Source organism: Vidua chalybeata, chromosome 21, assembly GCF_026979565.1.
Source record: "Vidua chalybeata isolate OUT-0048 chromosome 21, bVidCha1 merged haplotype, whole genome shotgun sequence".
In the NCBI taxonomy this organism is placed as follows: Eukaryota; Metazoa; Chordata; class Aves; order Passeriformes; family Viduidae; genus Vidua; species Vidua chalybeata.
In genome coordinates this window covers 9,999,905-10,026,047 of record NC_071550.1, presented here as the reverse complement: position 1 = coordinate 10,026,047, position 26,143 = coordinate 9,999,905, and the positions used below count along the sequence as shown (strand labels likewise).

Here is a 26,143-nt window from a genome sequence, read left to right as displayed (position 1 = left end):
TGCCCGCTAAGCCCCGCCCCTTCTGACGTGTCCATGAAGGCTCCGCCCGTGCCGTGCAGGCGAAGCCCCGCCCCTCGGTGCCGTTAAGCCACGCCTCCACCCCGTACGCCCTTCTGCCGTGCTCTGAAGCCCCGCCCCCTGTGACGTTCCGCTCAAGCCCCGCCCCGCCCGTGCCGGTGCCGCCGGGCCGTAAAGCGCGGCCGCCGCCCGCCCGTCCCCGCCCCGGCGGTCGCTGGCCATGTTCGCGGCGGCGGAGGAGGACGACGCCGATTTCCTGTCCCCGGCCAGCGGGTGAGCGCCGGGGGCGCGGCGGGACCCCCTCCCCGCCGCCGGGTGGGCGCGGCGGCCCGGGCAGGCCGCGGGGCCGTGGCCCCGGTAAAGGCCCGCGGCCGTGAGGGGCGCGCAGGCCGCCCCCTGTGCAGCCGGGGCTGCCCTCCTGTGAGCGGGGGTGCCGCCGGGGCTGTGCCCCGCTCCTGCCCCGCTGCGGGACCGCCGGACCCCAGGAAGGGTCCGGCTGCCGGCGCGGCTCGGAGCGGGCCCCCGGCGTGCCCGGGGCAGCGGCTCTGGGGTCTGAGACCCTGCCTGGGCACTCCGCTTTGCTCCGGGACCCCTCCCGCTGGGGGCGGCGCAGCCGCTCCGGGGTCACCAGCGCAGAGATCTCGGTGTTTCCCCTTAGGAGCGGTGGGAAGCCCTTGAGGTGCGGCTTCGGGGCTGTTCTCCCGCCGCTGGCTCCTCCCAGGCTGTCCGCCAGGGTTCCACTGGGCTCGTGGCTGTGTGCAGCCCGTCCAGGTTTTTGTATCGCTGACTTGTTGCTGCTCCAAGAGCTGCAATTCCACTCCCCCCCCTCTTCCAGGAGCTTCTCTTATAAGCTAATCCTCTGTCTTTATAGAAAATTCAGTTATGTTTTAAAGGACATTCTTTGGCAGTGGTGTCATCCTTTGTGTGAATTATTCCCTTGCCCCGTGATATCAGGAACAGTTTGAGCATAACTGGCCTTGAAGCAGTGAAATTGCAAACAATGTATCCTCAAGGAATAACCTCCAGCATTAAACCCTCTGCCCTTAGCTGGGGGAGTGTCTGCCATTTTAAAAGTTAATGGGAGAATGTGTTTCCTGGACATTTAAAGACAAAAAACTCCAGGGGCTGAATGGTAGTTTCTCTGTCAAATATTATTTTGGATATTGTAAGAATCAGCTATTTCATATCAACTCATTCTAGTCATTGCTTTAAAGTAACTTCTTTATTTGTGTAGTTTCAGTTCTTTCACCTTCAGTCGATTTTTGAGGAAATGAAACACAATTGTACCACTTTCCCAACCTCTTCATCTACAAGTTCTGCCTATTCAAAATTAAATGGTTAATTAGCAGAAAGCAACTTAACCTGCAGTAAAGTAACTAACCCTTTGTTTACTTCCAAAGTGATGGTAAACACTTTGTATTTGATATAACCTCTAGCTGAGGGTATTCATTGTGTATAATGTCCATTTTAAATAAGGTTAAACAGTTTTATTTCCCTTTCTAGAGCCAGATTAGCCTCTCTCTTTGGCCTGGATCAAACAGTCTCAAGCCAGGGAAATGAATTCTTCCAGTTCACTGCACCAAAGCAGCCCAGGAAGGGTCAAACAGCAGCTGGTGAGTAACAGCTTGAGCATGGGGAACCCACTCAGCAGCACATGTGTGTGAGGAGAACAGGGGCCCTGGTGAAGAGCAGCAGAGCAAATAATTTCCTGAGCTTTCCTCGGGGATGTTTTCCTCCAGTGCCCTCCTACACCTGGATTTCCAACTGGCTTTGGGTGACTTTGGAACACAAGTCTTTGTTTCTTTGTAATTTCCTACTGGAGTTATTTTTCCCTGGGGGAAGGAACGTGTTGTGGTGGTGCCACCAGCCAGTCCTGTGCCTCTGACAGCTGTCTCTGTCCCCACAGGCCAGCCCCAGAAGGCGCCGGTGGCCCCGGCAGCCTCAGGAGCCCCCTCGGTGCTGGTGGCCACCGCGGTGCTTGCGTATCGATAGTAAGTGACTTCTGCTGCAGTCTGTGTCCCTAACCCCAGAGGGGAGATATTCCTGGATAAATGGGAAGAGACAGTTGTTTTCAGACGTATCTGCATGGTGGGAATGCTGCAAGGCAGTGGAAGTTTCTGCTCAAGAAGATTTCAGTTGCTGAGCTGCAGCTCTGGGTGAGGCAGTTCTGAGATAAAGAGCGAGCTGTGGGCTTGGCTGTGGCTGGGAGCTGTGTCCTGCCTGCTGGGCTGAGATGTGCACTGCTTCAGGAGGCTCTGTCAGATGCTTATGGTTCATGCACTTGAGAACTGAGGCATGAGCAAAGTGAGAGCACTAAAACTGTTTGATGCTGCCATCATGGAAAAGCACTTCTGGATCTGTGAGAGCAGTTTTGAACTCACTGCACAATGTGTGCTCTTGCCTGTGGGCAAGCAGGAATGTCTCTAAGCTAAGCAAGACTGCCTGACATTTTATACCTGAGGAAAGGCATCTAAACTCTAAAGAATTCTGAGATAAGGACAGTTGTGCACCTGACTGTCTCCCTTGTCTTGCAGTACAAATGGGCAGTACTTGAAGCAAGGCAAGTATGGAGCAGCTGTAGTGGGGAACCATGCCACCAAAGAGGTGAGAGACCCTTCCTTCCCTAACTCTGCCATGTTGAGGGCTCACTGCTATGAGATGGTGTTTTTGTGAGCTCTCCAGGTGTTTTGCTTTTGATGTTGTTCTCCTGCTGCCTTTCTGCCTCCTGGGTTTTCTTGGGGCTCAGCCATCCACCTTGGTGACATCTTTCTTTCCTGCAGTCCGTGAGTTTGTAAGATCTCTTACAACTTGTGCCTAAAATACTTTGCAGTGTTTCTGGAAGTCATTTTGGCATTTATTCCAAGTGTCTTTGGCACTGGATCACGTATTTGTGCACGTGGAAATGGATAGAAAAGAAAATTCTGTCCAGCAGTACAGACATGCTTTGCTTAAGTTTTGTTCTTTTGGTATCAAAAACATCTTTCCTTCACAAGTGTTTTGAAGAACAAAGAACTGAGGTGCCCAGTAAATTGGTGTGTTTGAAAGTTACTTTGAAAACTCTCACCCATCCCTGGTGTTGGTATTTGTGATGTTTCATATCCCCCAAGTCCTCATTCATGTCTCACTAAGTTGCTTCTGCTTTGGCAAGAACAAAATAAATCTTAGTTTGGTGACTAAATTCCTGTCAGTGATCTGAGAAGTGTTGAGCTCTGTTGTTCTGGGGGAGCTGGGGAAGACAGGCAGTGCAGGAGGAAGCAGAACCAGCTTTCTTCAGGCTGCCTGTGTGATACCACATCCAGCTGGGGGCAGTCAGTGGGTCACTCCCAGTTCACCACTGATCTGTGTCCAGTGCAAGTGCACAAAGGAAAACACATTTCCATAATAGATTAAGTTTAGTAGAGCCAAATATGTCAATCTCATATCTGTGTTTAATACTTGGAAAACTCCCTCCAACTCAGTGTGTTGTGTCAATGGGTTGATGCAAAGTTAAAAGATCACACCCACAAACCTCTTGAGGGAAAATGTCCTTCCTAAAAGGGTGATCAGGGCCTGGCACAGCTGCTCAGGGCAGTGGTGGAGTCCCCATCCCTGGAGGGGTTTAAAAGCCATGTGGATGTGGCACTTGGGGACATGGGTCAGTGATGACCTTGACAGTGCTGGGGGAATGATCTTGGATGTCTCTTCCAACCTAAATGCCTCTGTGACTGTTTGATACCATTTGTGGTGACTTCTGTATCTGGAAGGGTTAGTGCACCATCTTTTTCCACTGTAACTGTGAAAAATGTGGAATTAGTTAAAGCATGTTGTTTGTTATAAAACAATGAGTTTCACTTGCTTGGTTGCTGCAGCTAAATAAAACCCTTGAGAATAAATCAGTTTTAATATGTGTCACAAAACTGTGTTAAGTATTTTTGCTGTGGTATATTTGACAAATAAATACTGAGCCTTAGGCTCAGCATGTGACAAAGCACCTTGGAATTGAAGACATTTTGAGTTCCTGTTTTTGTTCTTTTTCCTTGTCTAATTCCTTGTGGAATCCAGTACAGGATCCTCCTTTACATCAGCCAGCAGCAACAGATCACCTCTGCAAGGATCCACCCAGGCTTTGTGCTCACGGTGAGACTCTGGCTTGGAAAAGCCTTTTTTGATCACAGCAAACACAAGGTTGGCTCCAAAATTCTTCCTTAAGCCTTGGTTTATAACCTTTGAGATCGAACATCTGAGTGACAGAGCAGGAGGTGTCCCAGTGTGACTGTTCCCCTCTCATGTATTGCACAAGAGGCTGTGACAGGTCCCTTTGGCAGGGCACCTCCTCAGGAGATTTCCAAACCAAGGCTCCTGTAGGAGGTAAATTATTACCTGTGCTCACAGAGGTGTTTGGGGTTTGCAGCCCTGTAATGGATAAAACCAGCAAAATTCCTTTTGCTGAGAATTTCTAGTTAAGTGTCTGATAGAATATAACTGAGTAAGCAGAAGGAAATGACAGCAAGGAAATATTTTCTCTCAGAAAATTTACACTCAGCATTTTCCTGCTGTTGAGAACAATCTGGAGCATTGTGAGCTCTAAAATGGAATCTCTCAGGAAGTTGGTTTCTGCCAGTTTTACAGAAAATTGACATGTTGGTTTACTGTTCTTAGCTTGTCATCAGATGGCATCAAATTTCTTGGTATGAGAGATAGAAATTTCACTCCAAAACAATGAAATTTCTGTCTCAGCTTAGACCTTGCTCTCTACTTGTTTTATAAGCACATTCTTGAAAAATTAATGGGTTTTATAATCATTTCTGATGACATGGGCTTAGAAGTGAGGAAGAAGTGATTTCTCCAACTGATTCTGGAAACCTAAATACAACAAACTATGAAATGTAAATTACTTTCACTTAAAAATTCTCAGTATATATTAAAGAATCAGGCTTCAAGGAAGTTTCTGAAAGGTTTCACCTTCCTGTGTGAACTGCAGCATGTAGGAGCAACTTAATGTTTGCTCACATATTTGAGTTATAATAATTCTTCCATGATAATGAGCACCTAAATAAAAGCTAATTCTGAACTTGGTCAGTAGAACAGCAGGGCTCTTCCTGCTTAATTTCAGTAGCTCTTATTTTAAGCTGTTTCGGGATGTGGATTTTTAGTTCATTTAATGTCTAATATAGAACTGATTTCCTCTCGCACAGGTTCAGCCCAACAATTACAGCACGTTCTATGATGATCAGAGGCAAAACTGGTCCATCATGTTTGAGTCAGAAAAGGCAGCAGTGGATTTCAGTAAGCAGGTAACTGCTCCCCTCTGGGCCAGGCAGTTCTGATGGCTGGTTTACAGCAGGGGCAAATCAAGTTTTATTTTCACTGGAGTTCAGCTTCGAGTGGCTGCATAACTGTGATGGAGACACATCTGAGAGGAGCCTGCCCTGAGTTTTGTTCATTAAAACAAATCTCTTTTGAGACAGGGAGCCTGTTGCTTCTCAAGATTCCCAAGTACTGCATATCAGTGGTTCTGTAGAGCAGAGGGTGTTTAATCAGTAGCATTCAGCACAAAGAGATGTGGAATGCCCTGGGAGTGCATTTCTAGTGTGGGCTTGATCAGTACAGCAAGGAATGCATCAGAGTCATGAGTGGGACTTTTCCATGAAAGGCCAGAGACACTGCCAGGCTTTCCCTCTGCAGGTGTGCATTGCCAAATGCAACAGCTCTCCAGCACTGGACTCAGTCCTCTGCCAGGATCTCCTCCTGGGAGAAGGGCAGGGGGTGGAAGGAGGAGACTCCCTGGAGGTTGCCTATACGGGATGGCTGTTCCAGAACAACGGGCTTGGACAGGTAAAGACACCTCTGCCACCTCCTCATGCTGAGTAGGACAGTTCCTGGCAGGAACCTGCACATCCAGCATAGTACTGGTGTTGATTTGAAAGTGTACTTTGGGCATTTGTGGCACTGTAAGTGGGGTCATATGTATTGCCTATAGAATTTCAAGGGATTCTGACATACTACAAAAACAAATTCCTCACTGAAAGGGTTGTTGAGCACTGGTACAGGCTGCCCAGGGCAGCAGTGGAGTCACATCCCTGAAAGTGTTCAAAAACCATCTGGATGTGGTGCTTGAGACATGGTTTGGTGGTGAACAAGGCAGTGCTGGGGAATGGTTGGACTTGGTAATCTTAGAGGGCTTTTCCAACCTTAATGTTTCTATTATTCTTTTATGTTCAGAGGGAGCTGATTGAAATGCTTTTAAACTTCTTTGGGCACTTGCACACATGAATATTTAATGTTCTGTTTGGCTTGACCCAGCCCTGTGCTAAAGCAGGTCTGAAGTCTGAGTCTCCAGTTCTTCACTTCATAAAATTGTACTTCAGGAAATGGACTAAAGCTCTGTCTAATGGCTGAGAATTAATTTTGGTAGTAGTGGGTTGGGAAATAGCATTTAACCAGAGGTTCTAGGAGTTTATGGAATGTGTAAAGCAGCATTCAGAATCTTGAAACAGTTGAGAAATCCATGTGTTTTGTGTTCTTGTTCAACTCTCCAGGTGTTTGACTCTAATGTTAACAAAGACAAGCTGCTGCGGTTGAAGCTGGGGTCTGGAAAGGTCATCAAGGTACAACTTCTGGCACTTTAATTACAATAATTCAAGTCTCACAGCTTTGAATTACTACAAATCTTGTTCAGGAATCATACATGCTATTTTGGTTCCATTTATTAGCAAGGACTCCGTGACAGTGACTCACTCAAGCTTTGCACAATAGAGCCCAGTCTCCTTCTCAACATCAGCGTTAGACAGGAATTGTCCTCTTTGGTAACAAAGGAAACTTCCTGTTTTCAGGAGCTGGGGTTTTACTGTCTTTGTTTTTCTGGAAGTCACTTAATCCATTCCCTTGGTGTTGGGGAACCCTGTTTCTAAAGGAAACAATTTTTCATCCAGGTGTTGTGATACTCCCTTAAGTTATCCCATAAAATCAGGGTTTGAGTCAGAGATGCCTTTGTTCAGGTCACTTCTATGACCTGAGTAATTAATGTATGACCTGCATAATTCATATATGACCTGTTACAAGTTGTCTTTTACTGAAGATGTGCTATTTGTCTACTTTGTTTTATCCTGTATCTTGCTAATTTTGCCTGGCTGTTAGAGCTATCTTGTTCAGTGCTGGCATCTCTTAGGCAGTTTGCACTGCTCTGACTTCATGTCCCTCATTACAACTATATTCTTTGGTTGCTTTGTAAATCTAACCACAGCAATTCAGATCTCTTTGGAGTCCAGTTCTTTCCCAGAATGCAGAGTGAGTTTGCCACTGTGTGGTGGAGCTGCGTCTTTATTCTTAAGTTAACACCGGAATTTACAGCTGACTGTCAGGATTTGTGGCAAGACAAAGGTTTAGTGCTGCACATTGAAAATAAAGAGGATTTTGCAAGAATCTCTCTCTGTGTGTTTTGGAACCTTTGCCTGAAGTTGTCTTAATTGGGGTAAATAATGTCACTGATCTAAATGTTGCTTTCTCTTCTGTTGCCTGTGCAAACCAAAGGGCTGGGAAGAAGGAATGCTGGGCATGAAGAAAGGAGGGCGAAGGTTCCTCATCATTCCTCCAGCCTGGGCCTACGGGGCTCAGGGCGTGGCTGCTCGTGTCCCTCCAGACTCCACGCTGGTGTTTGAGGTGGAAGTCAGGCGGGTGAGTGTCTCCTGCCAGATGTTTGGTTTCCATGTGTTTTGTGACTGCAAGGGGGGAGCCTGCTGTTAGTGTGAGAACTCCAGCTCAGAAACTGTTAGAAACCTCAGCATGATGTGTATCTTTAATACAAACAAACAAACCCAAACCAGAACCCTAAATGCAGAAAATCCCTCAAGGCTGTTTGTCTGTTGTAACTGTCTTGGGATCTTTTAGCTGTCTTATTTGTGAGTCACTTGGGAAAACAAAATACTGTGGGAGGAATGAAAGGATATAAAGACTCAGCTTCTCCAGCTCTGAATCAATTGGCTGCTTTTCCTTGAAGTGCAGGAGCTCCATGGGCAGTGGCATCACAAATAAACTGAAAGTTTTTATAGGAACCCAGAAAAACATCTCTTTTTGCTTCATGCTGTTTAAGGTGAAGCTGGCAAAGGAGTGCTCTGGTTCAGATGGGCTGAGTGTCAGTTCAAGGGATTCCCCTGCACCTTCTCCAGTTCCCAGCTCAGATGGCTTCTCCTCAGACTCGGGTTTAATGCCTCCCTCCACCATCCCTCCAAAGCCTGGGTAAGAGGCAGCATGGCCTGAACAGCTTTCTGTGTTAATGCTGGTGATGCCCTTCAGCACAGTGCTGCACTAACACCTCATTTGGCAAATGCAGGGCCTCTGTGCCAGCTCAGTGCCCTCCATGTGGCAGAGCAGTGCTTGCTAACAGGACTTGCTGGAATTTTCTGTTTGAGTGCTGACTTCCTGATTAAAGCAGCTGGAATGGGCTCCAGTGAAGGAAGTCATTCCAGCATTCCTGAGATCCAGTGGGATTGAGCTGTGTGGGTGCTGCTCTAACAGCTGTCTCATCTCAGCTGGCATCATTGTCATCAGTTTGGACCTTCTCAGTCTCCACAACTCCCTAAGAAGAGGGTATAGCCGGGTGGGGTTGGGTTCTTTTCCCAGAAAGCAAGCGACTGGGGAGAGGAAATCACCTCTTAAGTTACTCCAGGAGAGGTTTATGTTGGATATTAGGAAAACCTTCACTGATAGAATGGTCAAGCATTGGCACAGGCTGCCCAGGGTGGAGTTACCATCCCTAGAGGTGTTCAAAGAATGCAAATGTGGCACTTGGGGATGGGGTTTAGTGCTGAACATGCTGGGGCTGGGTTAGTGGTTGGTGACTCAACCTTAGATGTATTTTCCAACCTTAACAATTCTATGTTCTGTTCCTTAAATTAAATGTGTGTCCCCCTTTTTAGGGCACAAGTAAGCGCTGCTCGTGTTGCCATAAGTAATTTATTGGACTTGGTTAAAATTATTTATACCAGAATGTGGTTGCTAAAGCAATCAACAATTATCTTTCCATAATTAGCAGTTCCAATGGGTTGCAGTGGTGTCCTGAAGATATCCAGATAACACTGCAAAGAATGTTCCAGAAGTGTAGGCTAAAAGAAATGCACATGATGTGAGAAAACAGCTTTCCTAGGGAGAGGTGTATTTAACAGTATTTATAACTGCAGGATGTTGGCTCCTGAATTGCTCCTGGCTAATCTCCACTCCTGTTTGGCTTTGCAGGGAGCCAGCTGTTCGGGCCAAGTCCAACTCCATCAGTGAGCAGCTTGCAGTAAGTGCTGCCTTTTCCTATTTTAAAGCCTGAGTAGAGAAGTTTATTTTCACTTTAAGCATTGGGTGCTGCTAAAGATAAAGTGAGCATCATGCAAGACACTGGAATGTTCACCTTACAGCAGCTTAGGGCCTTGGTTTTGAAGGAATTAATGGTTGGACTTGATAATTAATGGTTGGACTCCATGACCTTAAAGGCCTTTTCCAGCCTTAATGATTCTGTGATTACCAGGACCTGAGGAACCCCAGCCCCAGTTCCTACTCTTAAAAGCAAAGTGACTTTGGACCATGTGGATGTTCAGAAGGCTGACTGTCTTTTGAGATAAATGGACAAATTTAAAATAGGTAACAAAGGAATTGGGACATTCAGGATAAGTTCATAGAGATGCATGAGAAGACTTTGTGCCTCCAGACAAAGAGCTGCTAAACAGCTTCCTGAACTCACACGTTTTCTTGTTGGTGTTTTCTGCAGGGATAGATTTTCCTCTGTAGTGACAGCACTGTCATCCCAGAAAGAGGATATCTAAAACAAACCAGATTAACAATCCTGGTGCTATCTTGTGTGCTTGAATAGCAGATTTTTCACACAGTCATTGAAAAATTGAGTCAAAATTCAGTCTGAGATTTAGAGGTGGTGGTAGTACCCCAAAAGCCTGGGCTGAGACAAAGGGAGAGTAACTAAATGTTTTTTTTAGAACCCAGATGTAGCAAAGGCAAAGCTGATTTCTCGGATGGCCAAAATGGGACAGCCCATGCTGCCTTTCCTTGCTGGGACAGCAGGGAGCCAGCTGGACTCCAGTGACTCAGAAATAGAGGTACCAGTCACAGCAGGGTGACTCTTTCACTGCTTTTCCTATACTGGGGGTTGCTTGAAGTGGGATCTGTAGCAGTGGCTCTGCCCTTGTCCAGGGAAATCTGCTCTGGTTCTGTGACAGAAAGGTCCACTTGGGTTCCTGGGGCAACATCTTGTCTCAAGTGACCTTGGGCTCAGGCTCAAGTGACCTTTGGTGGTTCTTGTAACATGCAGAAATGTTTTTAGGATCCCAATACTCTGAGAGGGACAACACAGCCAGTGGCTTCGACCAGACCCTCCCAGCCAGCTCAGGCAGTGCTGCCCACAGTGTCCACACAAGGTAATGTGCTGGGGAGCTGCTGCACTCCCATTCCACTCCAGGAGGGCTATGGGAACAGAGCATTCCTTCCAGGAGCTGAAATATGGGCTGAAAGCTTCTGATAAGGCTTGCTGATCCACGAGCCACTACTCCATGGAGCACAAGACAGTCCTTGGAGTGTTTCTTCATTGTGGTCTTGTGCTTGAGGAAGAGCAGCCACCATGCCTGAGCTGTCCTGTCACTGGGCACTGAGATTTGTAGACCATGAGATTTGTAAATGGAATGTTACAAATCCTTTCCCAGTGAACAGTACTTCTAGGAATGATGGAAATCCAAGTGAAGGGCAGCATGGGGCTGGCAGCTCTGCAGGGCTGGATGTAACTTCCCATGATGGAATGGTCACATCAGCTGCTGGTCAGCTGAGCAGCTTTCAGAGTCACACTTTGTGTCAGTGAACTTCAGAGCTATCTCTGTTTGAATGAAAAGAGGTTGTTTAAATGGAGCTAGAAGTGGGATTTCTCTGAAAGGTTACTCTTTTCTTGACCTATTATCACTTGCTTGACTGGATTTAGTTTTCACAAGGTTGCAGACAGGCTTTTGTTAGACTTTTTTCTGTTTAGTGGTTTGGTTGTTGGTGGAGTTTTTTTGCCATTTAACACTACATTAATTAAATTCTTTTGAGCTGCTTTATAGCATGCTGACTTTATTTCTTCCTTTTCAGTACCTCAAGCATCTGGTGCTGCACCTGCAGTATCTTCTGCTGCTTTAATTCCTGCAACGATCCAGCCCCATTCAGCTCTGCCTGGAGGAGCACAGAGCTTTCAGGTACCAAATTGAAATCAAGGAGAATATTGACACTTCTGTCCTTTCTCCTGAGTCTTCTCCATTGCTGGGAGCAAGGACTTTAAAGATGAGAAGTCCAGACTGTTTCCTGTGACTCTTTGGCATTCTCAGGTTTTCATCATATGCCTCTTAAAATTTATTGAGAAAGGGCTAATTTTCTGTTCATGATGAGTTCTTAAACTAAGGATGAACCAGGCTTTGTTAATACCTGGTTTTGTAGTGGATACAACAAAAACTTCCAAGTTCCTCAGCAAAGAGCAGTGAAGTTGCAATCAAGTTGTGTTGTGCTTTTTGAGCCCTCTTTAGGAAATAAGCTTGTGTTCAAATTAACATAAGTTCAGAGGAAGCTGTTCACGTGCTGAGCTTTGACTCTGACAAATGTAGGGTGACACAGTTTTGTTGAAATTTGAGTGAAGATGGGAACTAACTAACCCTCAAAAGAAAAGTATTACTTCCCTTTCACAATGAGTGTTGTGTATTTGGACTCTCCACCTCCTTCATTCTTGGATTTTTTTCTTTGAAACATCATCCTTGCTCTTGGGCTTCAAAAAATATGAAACTGTGAGGTCATGAGGAAATAACAAAATGCATTCTAACCTATTGAACTTGTCCTGCAAGGCATATCCAGGAGTGGCATTTGCTTACCCCCAAACTGCTGCATCTGCCTCTCAACTCCAGCCTGTGGGTCAGATGTATCCTGCTCCTTACCAAGGTATGTTTTAAAAGGTACTTGCTTCTCAGAGGGCTGCAACACATGCAGTAAGCAGTTGGTGATGGTGATTTATAGCTGTGGTAGCACTGTGCTGTTTCACAGATGCTTATTTTTTAATACCAAATAGGGGCAAACACTTCCCAATAAATACCCATCTCTTTCTTACCTTAAAGAGCTTTGTGCAGTGTGAAAGGGGCTGGAATTTGTGTCTTCTTAAGACTGGGTATTACTAAAGGAATTTGGTAGACGGTGCTTCCAGTTTTAATTAAACTACCAGCCAGGGAAAGAATTGAACTGTAAAAGGCAAAACCTAGGAAGGACCAAATGCATTTAAAGAGCCATTAAGTCATCCCAGTTGGTGAAGTCTTGAGTGTAGCTGAGCCTTTCTTGGAGCCTGTTTTTTCAGTGCAGTTTCATAAGCTGACGTTCACTGCTCTGGTTTGATTGTGCCTGTGCTTTGATTGTCCCTCTGCTGCTCTGGTGTGTCTGGGGGCTTTGCTCTTGTTGAGCTGAGCTGTCATGTGGCTCAAGATTTTCCTGTACTCAAACCTGCCTGTTGAGGTTATTTGGGAAATACCTACATTATTCACTTTCCAAATACCATGTCCTTTTCATTTCTGGGCAGAGAGTGGCTTTGCTGGTGGCAGGCTTCATGCTACCCAGCTTTTGCTGTGTCTCTGTGCAGTTATTTCCCCTTGTCACTATAAATCTCTCTCCTTTCCCTTCAAGCCCCTGGAGATGTCACTTCCTTTTTGATGACAGAAGCTCGGCAGCACAACACTGAAATCCGACTGGCTGTGAGCAAAGTCGTGGATAAAATGGATCACCTGGCTGCCAAGGTATGGATAAAATGGATCACCTGGCTGCCAAGGTATGGCCTGCTCAGGGCACTTCTGCTCTCCAGGTGTGCTGAGAGCAGTTGGCTCTATTTAAATGCCCGCATTAAGTAATACAGTAAATGAGTAAAATTCCAGTATTACCACACCTTCAAGTGGCAGCAGTTCAGCTGCTGTGTAAAAACAAAGCTTAGGCTTGGGGAAAGGTGCTGTCTTATTGGCTTGATAATCATGTGATGCATTGTTTGGAGGATTCCCTGCCCTCTGAGAGGTGTCATACTTGATTCAGTGCCTATTGACTGCAGCTGAGCAGAAGGAACAGTGAAATGCCTCTTTGCACGTGTCTGACTCTTACCTGCACCCATAAATTCATTTCAAATGGCTTAAGAATGGTTTCTCCCTTCAGGTGGAGGAGCTGAAGAAGCAAAGCACTGCTAACAGCTCCCTGCTGCCTGGCATCTCCTCTGTCACTATGGAAGCCTCCATGATCATGAGCAACATCCAGCGCATCATCCAGGTGAGCATGGCCAGCCTGGTTTCACTTCCATCAGGAGCTGGGGCTCCCAGTGTTATCCTTAATGAGAGCAAATGTCCAGTCACCCATGGCTTCTGGTTTTGTGTGGTCAGAATGAGGATGAGACTTACAATGATTTCCATCCTTCTTTCCCCCTCCAAAAAGCTCTTCTCAGCATTTTGGGGTTTGGGTATTTTCTGAGTCAGAGTTGTGGGTATTTAATGGGCTTTGACAAAAGATTCATATGGGAGAAGTTCAGCTTCTCAAACCATTATGGATTTAACTCCCAGTCTCCAGCAGAACAACTTCACAGCTGAAGTACCATGTTGTAGAAACCACCTGCTTCTGCTATTCACCATTTAATTTTATGCTTTAAAGCCTTTCTAAGCAGCAGCCTTAAAAACTTGGGGTTTGTGGTTAGAAAAGTCAACTAGACACAATATTTTCTAGAATGTGATTTGGCAGCCACTGTCCTGTGCCAGGATTCTGCTAAATGTGGCAGGTGCCTTCCTGAGCTGCTCCCACAGAAAGGATGAGCCTCACCACTGTCCTGCCCCTAATAAACCCAAATGTTTAGGAACTGCTGCAAGGAAATCTGAGTAAGCTGAATATTCATGCTGAGCTGTGCTTTAGGAGAATGAGAGACTGAAGCAGGAGATATTTGAGAAGAGCAGTCGGATTGAGGAGCAGAATGAGAAGATCAGTGAGTTGATTGAACGCAACCAGAGGTAAGGGGTGGGAGCCTCATTGCATTTCCAGACTCTCCAGCTTACACTTGGGCATAACTGAGGGGTGTTTGTTAGGAGACAGCCATATTCTGATATTTTGAATTTTTTTCATAAGGTATTTAAAGTGTGGGATTCCTCCCACCCTTTCTCTGCAGGTTTATCCCCAAAACTCTGATTTACATTAAGCATGAATGTGTAAAAGGGGAGTAAAATCCCTCATGCTGTCTATGAGCACATTTGCCCTGGTTCTGAGAGTTATTTTATTTGTGCTGGCTTTTTAGTGAGGTGAAGAAATTGTAGGGGATGTAGTGCCCTTTGTGAAGTTCAGCTGCTACCAAGTTACCAAAACTCTTGGAGCATGAGACATTTTCAGAGAGGTGAAGCACTTATCCCAGCTGATAAAATCTCTGCTGTGCCAGGCACAGCCCTCCCACCCCTCTGAGATCAGCCTCTGAGTGCAGCACATCCTGTGAAATTGTCTGGGACTTGTCATGAATTCAACAGAAAGCTCCTGTGCTTTGGAATATCACCTTTTCTGTCTGAGCCCTGGCTCCAAGCCCTGTGTTTTCAGGAATGCCCACGGAGTCTCCCTGTTCACAGGTATGTGGAGCAGAGTAACCTGCTGATGGAGCAGAGGAACCACTCCCTGCAGACCACAAATGAGAACACACAGGCAAGAGTGTTGCATGCAGAGCAGGAGAAGGTAACAGTGGCATGAACAAAGCCAGGGTTGTTGCATTAAAACAAGCTGAAGCCTTGTCAGTCAAGGCAGTTTTCTTAGAGGGCAACTGCAGTTCTGAACTTTGTTTTGAGGAAAAAAAATGGATGTTTTGATGGCTTTCATGTCCAAAGCATCACAGAGAATATAAGCATTTCATGCTGTCATAACTTTAATATTGTTACCTTGTAGGAAAGTGTCTGATTTATTGTTAACTGTGTAGGCATGTGGCCAATGTATTGAGGAATTGTGTATCACAGGGCTTTTGAATTGGAAATATTTCAGTTATTTAGTTGCACTGATAGTTCCAGAAGAGTTTTATTCCTTTTATATAACTGACATAGAGTGAATATAGATACAAGAAAAAATATTTGCTGCTGGAGTTTCTTCATTGCACTTTTGTACTTTTTTAATGCTAATCAGAAGCTGTTTGTTTCTCCCAGTAACACGTTGTGCTTTTATGACAGGAACTGCTGGGAAATAGCTTTTAAACCAGTGAAATGCATTTATGCTTGGCTGTATATCCTGAACCATTCCTGTAGGCCAGCCTAGCCCAGGAGTGCTGCTCTGGCTCTGCCACTGCCTGGTGCCTGCTCTGCTTTCTCAAGCAATGGCTTCTTAAATTACACCAAGTCCAGTCTTGCTCTGTGCTCTCCTGCTGAGCTGTCTCTCTCCAGTTCAAATGTGATAAATGCTTCCTCTGTGTGAGAACCACAGCTTGGTGCACCTAAAGCTGACCAGAACTGCAGCTTTCCAAAGTGTGGTAAAGAGCAGAGCAGGGAAGGGCTGATGGTGCTAAGAGCAGACAGGGAAGGGGGCTGCTTTTCCACCCCTAGCCCAGGCTGCACACCCACAATATGTAGGAGTGTGAGGGATTCTAACCAGGAATAAGTCAAACTGAAATAACAAATTCCTTTCTCAGCGAGGACAGCATCCTGATGGTACAATAAAATTTGGAGAGGAATCATCTTTTAGAAGTATAAGATCTTCAGGGGTCTTCTGGGCCTCATCTTCAGCAGGACCCCAGTGACTAAGGGATGTCACTGCAGGCAGTGACTCACTGAGGCAGTCAGTGCCCAGGGATGATGTTACATGAACAGGCTTCTGGCCAGACCAGGAAAGCCCTGCCTTGCACTGGGAAACTTCCCCTGGTTCTGTGGGAGTATTGACTGTAAACATGAAGGCTGGTATTCCTTCCTCTTCCCTCTTCCTCTAACCCAGCTTGCCCTGTGACTGCAGTCACTGAATCCCCAGGGAAGAGGATTGATTGGAAGCTGTTTTATCCATTGTTTACACACAGATTTACTCACCATTTATTTGGTTGTACCCAGGATCACTGAGGTGTTGGTTACTCACTGCTTTTGGGCTGTGGATCTTTGGCCCTGGCAGAGCAAGTCACAGCTTTAGGTGAAGGCTTAGTAATGCCCCACCTCCCCAGTGCAGGTCACAGCCAGGACTGCTCCCAGCTCTGGTGTGTGACATACCCTAAGGATACCTTTAGTGTGTTTCTTTCTACATGAGGCTTCACTCCCTTTTTCTGTCTAAGCTTTTACAGTCCTTGGAGTAATTTAAAGGCTTCTCTGGCATGCCTTAGGCTCCTGTTATAAAGCATTTTGCTTTTCTGCTGATGAATGCCTCTGCCTTTTAAGTTGTGTTCTTAACCCTTCCTGTTTCCTGTCACTGCTTTCTCTTCCCAGCACATGCTGCCAGTGGATCGGGGCTGGGACCAGGTGAGGCAGTGTCTGCTGACTGTGTAGGTGGTAGATGGTTGTGCCCTAGGAAGTGCCAGCCCAACTTCCTCTTGAACTAGAAACTGATTGGTGTGAAAAGAATTGTCTCAGAGCTTGAATGAGCACAGATCCCTCACTGGAAAAGGGCTTTAGAACTGGCAGTGTCTCCCCACTGGCCCCCTCTTTCTTGGGGAGCCCTTTCCAAGAATTCTCTCACGTTGCTGCTTGTTCCACTCCCCATGGGAGAAAAGGATCACTGGCAGAGCAGGTACAGGTCACCCAGGATTCCTGGTGCCTGAAAGCTGGAGGCTGGAGCTGAGCTGGGGACATGAAGCATCCTCTGTAGAAACCGGTCTAGTAACAGGGTGATCCTGCCATAGGATCTCCTATTTTTGTTTTCTTTATTTGCCATTAAAGACAGAGGCCAGGGTTAAAATAACCTTTAGATGTCTTTAGCTGTACCATGGGGTTTGGTTTTAGCATGCCAGGAGTTAGTGTAGCAGTGGAGCATTTATGGAAGCACAAGAGGAAAGCAGATCTGGTTTTGGCCACTCTCTGAAATGCTACCTCCTCTCTAAAATGAGTGGTGTGGTATCCCAGCCCTCCAGGTCAGCACATCCTCATCATCACCACAGTTGGAACAATTTTGCTCACAGCTCTTCTGTGCCAGAGGGGGTTGGTCCTTGTGTGGAGAGAATTCTCTTAGGGGGATAAAGCAGAGAGAAAATCCACTTCTTCTGACCTTACCTGTTTCAAGAATATGAAAACTCTGTTGGGAATTTTGAAATAGGCAGATGTGTGGAAGCTGTTTAGGGATTCCCTGTGCAAATTCTGTCTTGCAGAGCATCCTCTGAAGTTTGTGTCACTCAACAAGATTGGGAACGGGACTTTGTGTCTGTCTTGATGCCTTGAGCCCCTGCTACCATTGTTTACAAGTTGTCTAACAAGCTGTGCTAGTGCCTGGTTTTGGGTGAATCACTGGTTGTGATTCTCTCAGCACAGACACTCTCAGCAATCCTAAATCTAAACAGGTCCCCAAATGACTGACAGCTGTGCTGGGAAATGCCAGCCTTGCCCGTGGGCAGCCGAGGTGACCTCGTGCTGTGTGCTGTGGGGACAAGGTGCTCTCCTGGCTGGGACCAGCCTGTGTTTGAGTGGCTCTTCAGTGATTTGTAAGCTTATGGAAGACAATTAGATGTTGGAGCCCAGGCTTTTTACTCAAATAGATGTTTTCATAGCCTGAAAACTGAGCAGAGCCACCAAGCACTGGTACCAGGCTTAAACATATTTAACCTTTTCAGGAAAACTCACTGGGTTGAACTGATGCGGTGATGAGGTTGTTGATGGCCTCATGCAGCTTTCTAGTCAGTCTGGACAAAACTGACATGGCAAAAAAGTCACTGTTGTCTCCTCAATCTGGACATGTCTTCCCTGATAAGGCATTCAACCCTTTTCCAGCTCTTCCTGAGAGAACAGTTCTGCTGCTTCCTCACACATCCCTTTATTTCCCCCCTCCCTTTTCCCTGCTCCATTTTGTGCTCCAGGCCAAAGTTGCAGAGGAGCTGGCAGCTGCCACTGCCCAGGTTTCCCAGCTGCAGCTGGAGCTCACTGCCCACCAGAAGAAGGAGATGGACCTGAGGAGGCAGCTCTCCTGTGCTGTGCAGGATGCAGAGAGACAGGAGGCACAGCTCAACAAGCTGCAGGCACAAGTGGCAGGTGAGAGCTCCTTCACGGCTCTTTTCTTTGATAAGTTGTGGTTTTTTTCCTGTCTTCTGGGGTATCTTCCTGCTTTCCCTAGGACCAGTCACAGGGGATGGAAGAAGGATATGGGTGCACTGAAATATCTGAGGGATGTGCATCCTTGTCACCACTGAAGGCAAAGTGGGATGACTCAACAAACAAAATCATCCTGTTACAGGGATGCCTTTTGTAGAACAATCTTTTGGCTTTTCTGCCCAACCTCATGTAGAGCAGCCAGAGATGTTCCAGTGAGAGTTGAGATAAACCTGAGGTGTTCATTCATTCCTCTGTGCTGGGCGCTGCTGTGGCCCCACCCTGAATCCTGGGGTCACTTCTGGACCCCACATGACAAGAAGAACACTGAGGGGCTGGAGCCCCAGGAGGGGCTGAGGGAGCTGGAAAGGGGCTCAGCCTGGAGAAAAGGAGGCTCAGGGGGGACCTTGTGGCTCTGCACAGCTCCTGATAGGAGGGGACAGCTGGGGGGGCTGGGCTCTGCTCCAAGGAACAGGGACAGGAGGAGAGGGAACAGCTCAGGCTGGGCCAGTGGGAGTTTAGGTTGGATATTAGGAAAAATGTCTTCACAGCAATGGTTGCAAAGCACTGGAACAGGCTGCTCCTGATAAATTCTAGTCCCCACTACAGGCACAAGCGGAGTTGTTGACTGCAGTGTGCAGGAGACTCTGTTCTTCCCCATCAGCCCCCAAAATGTGCTCCCCTGCAATTGAGTTGCACCCAAACTCACAGGGAAGTGTGGGGGTTTGTTTGCAGAGCTCCAAGAAGCCTCTCAGGACACTCAGAGCAGGTTCAAGGCTGAGAAGCAGAGCCGCAAACAGCTGGATATGAAGATTGCAGCACTGGAGGAAGAGCTGACAGACCTGAGAGTGGAAAAGGAGACTCTGGAAAGGGTATGTCCAGTGCCAGCAACACAGTTTCAGTAGTTTACTGAAGGTTAACCCAAAAACCAAAGGTTCTTGCTTTTAAATATGTAAGTTAAGTAAATCTTGACTCTTCTGCAGGCTGGTGGATCCTTTGTGGTTATGTTATTTTTTTTTAATTATTGTTTCTTTATTATTATTCATTATTGTTTATTTAATTAATTTTTATTCTTTATTTCTCTTTTATTTATTATTTAATGTCTTGCCCAGTAATGTGTCAACCTTCCTTACCTCTGAGATAACCTCAGCTTGATTTCAAGTGATAAAGTTCCTTGCCCAAAGAACCTCCTTCTGCCTGAGGGAGAAAAGCTGCTTTGGTGCAGTCTGGCCTATGCTATGTCATGTTCTGTACTGCAGAATCTTGCAGAGAGGAAGAAGAAATCCCTCTCAGAGAGAGCTCAGGCAGAGGAAGAGATGGAGGAAATTCGCAGGTCGTACCAGCAGGAGCTGGACAAGCTCCGGCAGCTCCTGAAAAAGGCCCGGACCTCGACTGACCAGGCAGCAGCAGAGCAGGTGGGGACTCAGGGGAGCTGCTGCTCCATGTCTGGAGGGCTTGTGGGAGCCTACAGGTAGGAAATAATGTGCAAATGCTCAGGTAGGGGAAAAATGAAAGCATTACCTGCTTGAATTCATGGGTTAGTGTCAAACTGAGGAAAGGAGAGGCAGCAAATTGAGATTCTAGTAGAGAAAAGAATATGGGACTTGTGAGGAGTGAAAGGTTGTTCAGAAATATGCCAAGAGGTCTGAAATCTGAGCCAGATCATCTGGCCAGCCTGGGGGTTTGTGGCTGGAGCTGAAGTGAGAGGTGTGGGTATGAGCTGGTGGCTGCACTGTGTCTGTGGGTGTCCAGCCCTGGGCTTTCAGCTCTTGTGCAAGCACAGATGGGGTGTGTGTGTTCCTGATGGTGTCTCCTATGTCATGGGCAGCTGTCAGTGATCCAGGCAGAGCTGGAGTCCCAGTGTGAAGCCAAGTGTGAGCGTGCCCTGGCCTCAGCCAAGGAGCAGCATGCCCGGCAGTGCCAGGAGCTGTGTGAGCAGAGGGACTCCCTGCAGCACCAGGTGGCCCAGCTGGAAGAGAAGGTAAAGAGCTGTTCTTTATTGCTGTAATGGGCACTAAACACCAGCAGGTGTAACTAGCAGTCTTCTCCCACCTAACTGGGGCTTGACTTTCTAACTTCCTGCCTGTTATGGAGCTTGATCTCAGCCATCTGCAGGTGCAGGTGTTCTGTTGGGTTGGGTTTATTATGGAGGAGGGAGAGCCAAGGTGCTGATAGTGCTGAACTACAGCAACAGCTACAACTTCCACTTACTTGCACTGTCCTGAGTGGCTGTTGGTGAGCAGAGGCTGTTTGGAGTGGGTGACACTGCCAGGGGCTGTACCTGCTCTGCTTCTTGTGTTTCAGCTCACGGCTCTCAAACATTCAAAAAAAGTAGAGGAGCAAAAATTGTCTGAGGCTCAGCAGCGTTTGGAGGAGCTGGAGCCTATCCAAGAGAAGGTAAAGGAATAAACACGGCAGCTGGATGGGAACTGGAGTGCAGGGAACACCAGCCTCAGGCTAGTCCAGAATGAGGATGGGAGTCCCAGAATATGGTAGGGAAGGGATAATTTCATGTGGTTTCCAGAAAACCAGAACAAACCCAGCCTTCATCTCACTGAAATCTCAGTGGTGCTGCACCCACCTATTCTTGGTGGCACTTGAGGAGCTGATGACACAATTGTGACTCTCCGAGGCTGGCTTGGGTGTCCTTATTTTAGTGCTGTTATGTGGCAAGCACATTTCTCTCTCTCTCAGGATTTTTTATTGAGGTGCACAGAGAGAAATGAAAGAGAAAACAATTTCTATTTCTGCTCCTTGTTTTTCTCTTGTGGAATGTGTTTGGAGAATTGTTTACCCAGAGTGAGCGCTTGGTTGGATCATGGTGGATTGTTTGGGCCTGAGAGCCAATCGGATCCACCTGTGTCTGGACTCTGGAGAACAGGGTCACAAGTTGTGAGTTAGTTAGATATGATAGTTAGAGAAAGTAGCATGTAGTATTTAGTATCCTCTTTTATATGGCATATTAATGTATTATAACATAATTATAATAAAGCAATCATTCAGCCTTCTGAAATGGAGTTAGACATCATCATTCTTCCCATTGGGTTCGCCAGCATCTACAACACTGTTGCTTTCAGCCAAGTCTTTTGTGACATGCTTAAAACTCCACTCTGAGTTAGTGCCTCACTAAAACCCTTGCCAAGTCACCCTCGAGGTGGGGCTCTGGTGTGAGGAGCAGCTCTGAGGGTGGCTTTCCCTTGGCAGTACTCAGCCCTGCAGGCAGACGTGGAGGTGCTGAGGGCTCGCTACGAGGAACGGATCCGAGACCTGCAGAAGGATCAGGATGGATCTTCCCCTGCAGACTACACTGAGCAAGTGAGCTTGACTCTCCAGTACTTCTCCTTCCTAAGCAAATGGATTTACCTTGAATTATTTCTCTTTGAGCTGACATAAAAAGGAAAAATATCATTTTCTCCACAGAGCACTGTGTTTGTAGTAATAATCCACAGAGGAAGAAGGGGTGGGATTTTATCCTGGAGTCATGGTCACGCAGAATGGTTTGGGTTGGAAGAGACCTTAATGCTCATTAATTCCATCCCCTGCCATGGCAGGGACGCCTCCCACTGTCCCAGGCTGCTCCAAACCCCAGCGTCCAGCCTGGCCTTGGGCACTGCCAGGGATCCAGGAGCAGCCACAGCTGCTCTGGGCACCCTGTGCCAGGGCCTGCCCACCCTCCCAGGGAACAATTCCTTCCCAAAATCCCATCCAGCCCTGCCCTCTGGCAGTGGGAAGCCATTCCCCTTTGTCCTGTCATTCCTTGTAAACAGCCTCGCTCCATCTTCCTGCTGCCCACTTTGTTGTCTTTTATTTCTTGTTAAAACTCTACATTTGAGGTTTAAAAACTAAAATAAGTAAGAAGTGCCAGTCTGCCTTGGCTTTGTGCAGCCTGCCTCAGTTTGGGGGGATAAGTTTGGGTCACATAGAGTGGTTCTAAGTTAACATGGCCTAATGTGATGAGAATTTCTGTTTTGGAAAGTAGAAAAACCACCTCTGTGTGTTTGGATTTATTGCTTCTTCTCTTGGAGAAGTGCCTGATTGTTGAGTGCAGTGCTTCACATGCTCATGAATTGTATCTGTTTCCTGACATGCTGTCTTGCAGGTAAAGAAGATCATGAATGGTGTATTTCAGTCTCTTCGGGGTGAATTTGAGCTGGATGAGATGTACAGTGGCAGGACAGTGCTGGGGCTTGTCATGAACACTATCAAGGTATGACAGTGGTGAGAGAAGAGAGTGACCATGGGCTAAAACCTCACATCTGTACTGTGAGACTGAAATAACTGAAGGAGAATTTGTTGTGGGTGGCAAAGCAGCCTGGTAGGAGGAGGTGATACAGGGATCTGTGATGTGTTGTATTTAGGGTGTGTGTTCTCTCTACTCCCTTTTCCAGACTGTGACACTGCAGCTGCTCAACAGGCAGCAGGAGAAACCAGAGCATGGCAGTGAAAACCAGGAATCTGGCACAGGAGCAGGGAGACAGGAGGGATCACCTGGAGCAAAGACTGAGCACAGAGAGCCCCTGCAGCACAGCCCAGCACAGAGCACTGTACCCCCAGCTGATCCTGGGGAAGAAACAAGAGGCTCCCTGCAGCCCGAGCAGCAAGGCCAGGCTGCTCCTCACCCTGCTGTGCCCAGAGCTCCTGAGGAGGAGCAGGAGACACAGAGCACTGGGGTGGCAGAAGAAGAGAAGGTTCAGGAGGAACATCTCCCTCCTGCAGCTGATTCCAGCCTGGATGCTGAGAAGGGGCCTGTGCTTGCAAGACAGCCTGTTCCTGGGCTGGAGCAGAGGCTGGAGAGTGTTCCCATTGGGAAGGCTGACCCAGAACAGGATCCCTCTGCAGTGTCTTTGCAGGCAGCAGCTGCAGCGCCTTCTGTTCCAGGAGCCAAGCCAGCCGAGGTGGATGAGGCAGCGCTTCCGGCACACCCAACTGTGGAGCAGAAGGCAGAGGAGGCTGGGGGAGGTTTAGAGCCTCCTCCCTTAAATGGGGAGGAGGGGAGTGGCACAGAGCCATGGGATGGAGCTGGCTCTGAGCAAGAATGTGTCTCAGTGTCCAGCAGAGCAGAGCCAGGCTCAGCTGTCCTGGGAGAAGCTTCAGGATCACAGGAACTGGACTCCAGCCCCAGGCACACAGATTCCAGGTGAGGGGTGGTGCTGGGGCTGGGACAGCAGCTGGTCCAGGTGTGTCCCTGCTGCAGGACAGCACAGGCTGGGGCTGCAGCCCCTCATGGTGCTGGCACTGGGTGGCACCAGCCAGGAGCTGGCACAGACCAGGCTGCCCAGGGCACATTCCACTGGGAGCAGCCCCAGAGCAGCATTGTGTCTGCTGGAGGCAGTGGAGACCATTCCCAGGGAAGTGTGCAGTTCCTGTGCAGTGATCCTGGTGCCTGCCAGCTCCCAGAATTGCCCTGCACTGCTGAACTGTACCTGCCACAAAGGTTTCCCTTGGTGAAAAAGCTTTGCCATCTCTCTGTAACAGAACTTGTAAAAGCAAATCCCATCCTCTGAGAGCCAGCTGCTCATTCTTTATCTTCTTGCAGCCTCTTTGAGGATGACAACTTCTTTGAAACAGCGTCTCCTAAACCACTGAAGCCTCAAGTTCCCTCTGAAGAAGAGGATGAGGAGGAAGTGGTATGTATTTGGGTGTTTGCTCTGATTGAGGCATGGTCTGTAGCCTGTCTGTAATATCCTCCCTTTGGCAGTGGGGGCCTGGCTGAGCTCAGAGCTCCCCATCCATTGCCTGTGTAAATCAGGAGTGTTTGGGGTCAGTGACTGAGCTGGGAGGGGCTGGCTTGGCTGAGGGAGTGTGACAGGCTCCTGTTGGCATGAAATCACTGGGACTTGCCAGGTTAATTGAAGGGTTTTAGTGTTTGGCCCCCCTCCAATCCCTTTTAGCCTGTAAGCAGCTCCTGGAATCATAAGGGTTGCAAAAGACCTTTAAGATCATCAAGTCCAGCCATCCATGTAGCATCATTCACCATTGAACCATGTCCTCAAGTACCACATCCAACCACTTTTTGAGCACTTCCAGGGATGGTGACTCCACACTGCCCTGAGCAGCCTGTGCCAATGCTTTACGTTCCTATCAAGAATTTTTTCCTGCTATCTAATCTAAACCTAATCTAAACAGCAAACCACCACATGAGAAATAAAAACTTGGGTAATGAGGCTTCTTGTTCCAGCTCCTCAAAGCTGGCAGAGATTTCAGAGCAGTTTGTGTCGTGATTGTGAAATGCCAGGAAGCTGCTGGGGCTGACCAATTTCCCTCTGGTGTGGCTTGCAGAGCATGAAGGGGCGTCCCCCTCCCGCGCCGCTCTTTGGTGACGATGATGACGATGACCTGGACTGGCTGGGATGAAGATGTGGCTGCTGGGCCCTCTCCTTTCTCCTCTGGGCATGGCCTCTTCCCGTGCTCTGAGCCCTTGGCAAGCTGCCCACGTGGGACATTGGGAATGATCAGGGACTTCCCAGCTCCTGTCCTGCAGATGGATGGCAGCAGGGGGCTCTTCCTGCACTCGTGGGTGCTCAGCCCTGTCACTCTCAACTGCCAAACACGGGTTGGGCTGAGTGCAGGAGCCACCCACTGTCCCCCTCACCTGAGCCCTGGATTCATAAATCTCAAACTTTCTGCAAATAGGATCTTGGTGAAGAGCTTCAGCAGAGCAAGTCTGGCAGGACCCTGCAGTGGCAACACCCTGTTAAAAAAAATCAGACTAAAATCTCCTTCCCCAGTGATGAACTTCTTGGAATATTTCTCTTAGTCCCCAGGTGGCTCCCAGGGACCCTGCCCCCTCTCCCCACTTTGTCTGAGCCATGTGCCACTGGAGGTTCCCCCAGGAATCCCAGTCAGGTGTTTCTTGTGAGCCCCTGGCTCTGCACAAACAGCCTGGGGAGGCTTGGGGGCTGAGGTGGTTCAGGTGGGCACTGACTCAGCTGTGGCACAGATGCTGCTGGGCCTTGGAGCTCTGCTAAACCTGAGCAGCTGTGCTGGGTGCAAGGAGCCCAATGCCTGCTGTGTGTTAGACACTCACAGGCAGCTCAGCTCCTGTGCCCAGAGCTGAGGTGGCTTTTGCTGGCCTGGGTTTCCCTATGGGAGCAGCAGCCCAGCTCTGGGATGTGCTGTGTGTTTGGAAAGTCCTTCCCCACAGCCCAGCCCCTCTCCCGTGCCTTTGGCTCTGCTGCTGTTAAAGTGTGACCATCCCAGCACCAGTTAAACGGTACAGAGGGCTGGGACACAAGGCCCAGGCTGGGCTGGGCAGTCTGGGGTGTCACCCTGCACTCTGAGGGGACCAGGAGGGGAAAGGAGTGAGGACAGAGCTGGGCAAACAGCCTGGGCTCTCACAGCACTTTTACTCATGGGCACTAACACAACTTCACCCCAGAAGTCTTTAAAACAAATAAGCCCCTTTGTAAAATGAAAGGACTTAAACTAATTCTACTAATTCTGTGGTTTAGTTTCCACATCTGCCTTTACAGTCTCTGACTGGAATTAGATCTCTGTCCCCCTGGAGGTGATTTCTTGGAAGGAAAACACCCAAAAGAGCACTGGTGTTGGTGTTGGGGGGTGTGGCAGGTCCCTGTGCCCCACCCTCAGTGCCACAAATTGCCAAATGCAGCTGAAACTGGGGCAGAGACCAAAGCCTATGACAGCCACCCTGCTGCCATGCAGGGTGGCCTGACCTGGGCATTCCTGGGCATCACTCAGTGCTCAGTATGAGGGTGTTTGAAACTGGATTTTTGGGGGTGCATGTGCTGCTCTGAGTGTCAGTGCCCTGGTGTGGCCTCTGGACCTGTCCATGCAGTGTCCCAAGGGTGATCATTGCTCATACTAACAACTTCCACTTGTAGACACCCTGAGGGTTTTGCATTTCACTTCTTGGAAAATAAAGTGCAATTAAACCTGTA

The 26,143-nt window shown here is 47.9% G+C and overlaps 1 protein-coding gene across 1 annotated transcript; it reads left to right on the top strand.

Moving 5' to 3' along the window:
* The first annotated feature begins 171 nt into the window (after window positions 1-171).
* Window positions 172-26,143, top strand: FKBP15 (FKBP prolyl isomerase family member 15). The gene is made up of 29 exons (XM_053962025.1): window positions 172-291; window positions 1,522-1,631; window positions 1,925-2,009; window positions 2,553-2,622; window positions 4,060-4,134; window positions 5,193-5,291; window positions 5,683-5,832; window positions 6,537-6,605; window positions 7,528-7,671; window positions 8,087-8,232; window positions 9,229-9,277; window positions 9,972-10,091; window positions 10,316-10,409; window positions 11,110-11,213; window positions 11,850-11,943; window positions 12,673-12,782; window positions 13,186-13,296; window positions 13,927-14,021; window positions 14,622-14,724; window positions 18,014-18,185; window positions 18,978-19,114; window positions 19,502-19,657; window positions 20,071-20,223; window positions 20,547-20,639; window positions 21,447-21,557; window positions 22,342-22,449; window positions 22,631-23,379; window positions 23,779-23,869; window positions 24,522-26,143. Exons 1-29 carry the CDS (start codon window positions 239-241, stop codon window positions 24,594-24,596), a joined length of 3,726 nt encoding a protein of 1,241 aa, XP_053818000.1. The 5' UTR covers window positions 172-238; the 3' UTR covers window positions 24,597-26,143.

Coding starts and splice junctions, on each gene's coding strand:
- FKBP15 (XM_053962025.1), top strand. CDS start 239: ATGTTCGCGGCGGCGGAGGAGGACGACGCCGATTTCCTGTCCCCGGCC. Junction 292..1,521: donor TTCCTGTCCCCGGCCAGCGG/GTGAGCGCCGGG, acceptor TTCCCTTTCTAG/AGCCAGATTAGCCTCTCTCT. Junction 11,214..11,849: donor GAGGAGCACAGAGCTTTCAG/GTACCAAATTGA, acceptor TTGTCCTGCAAG/GCATATCCAGGAGTGGCATT.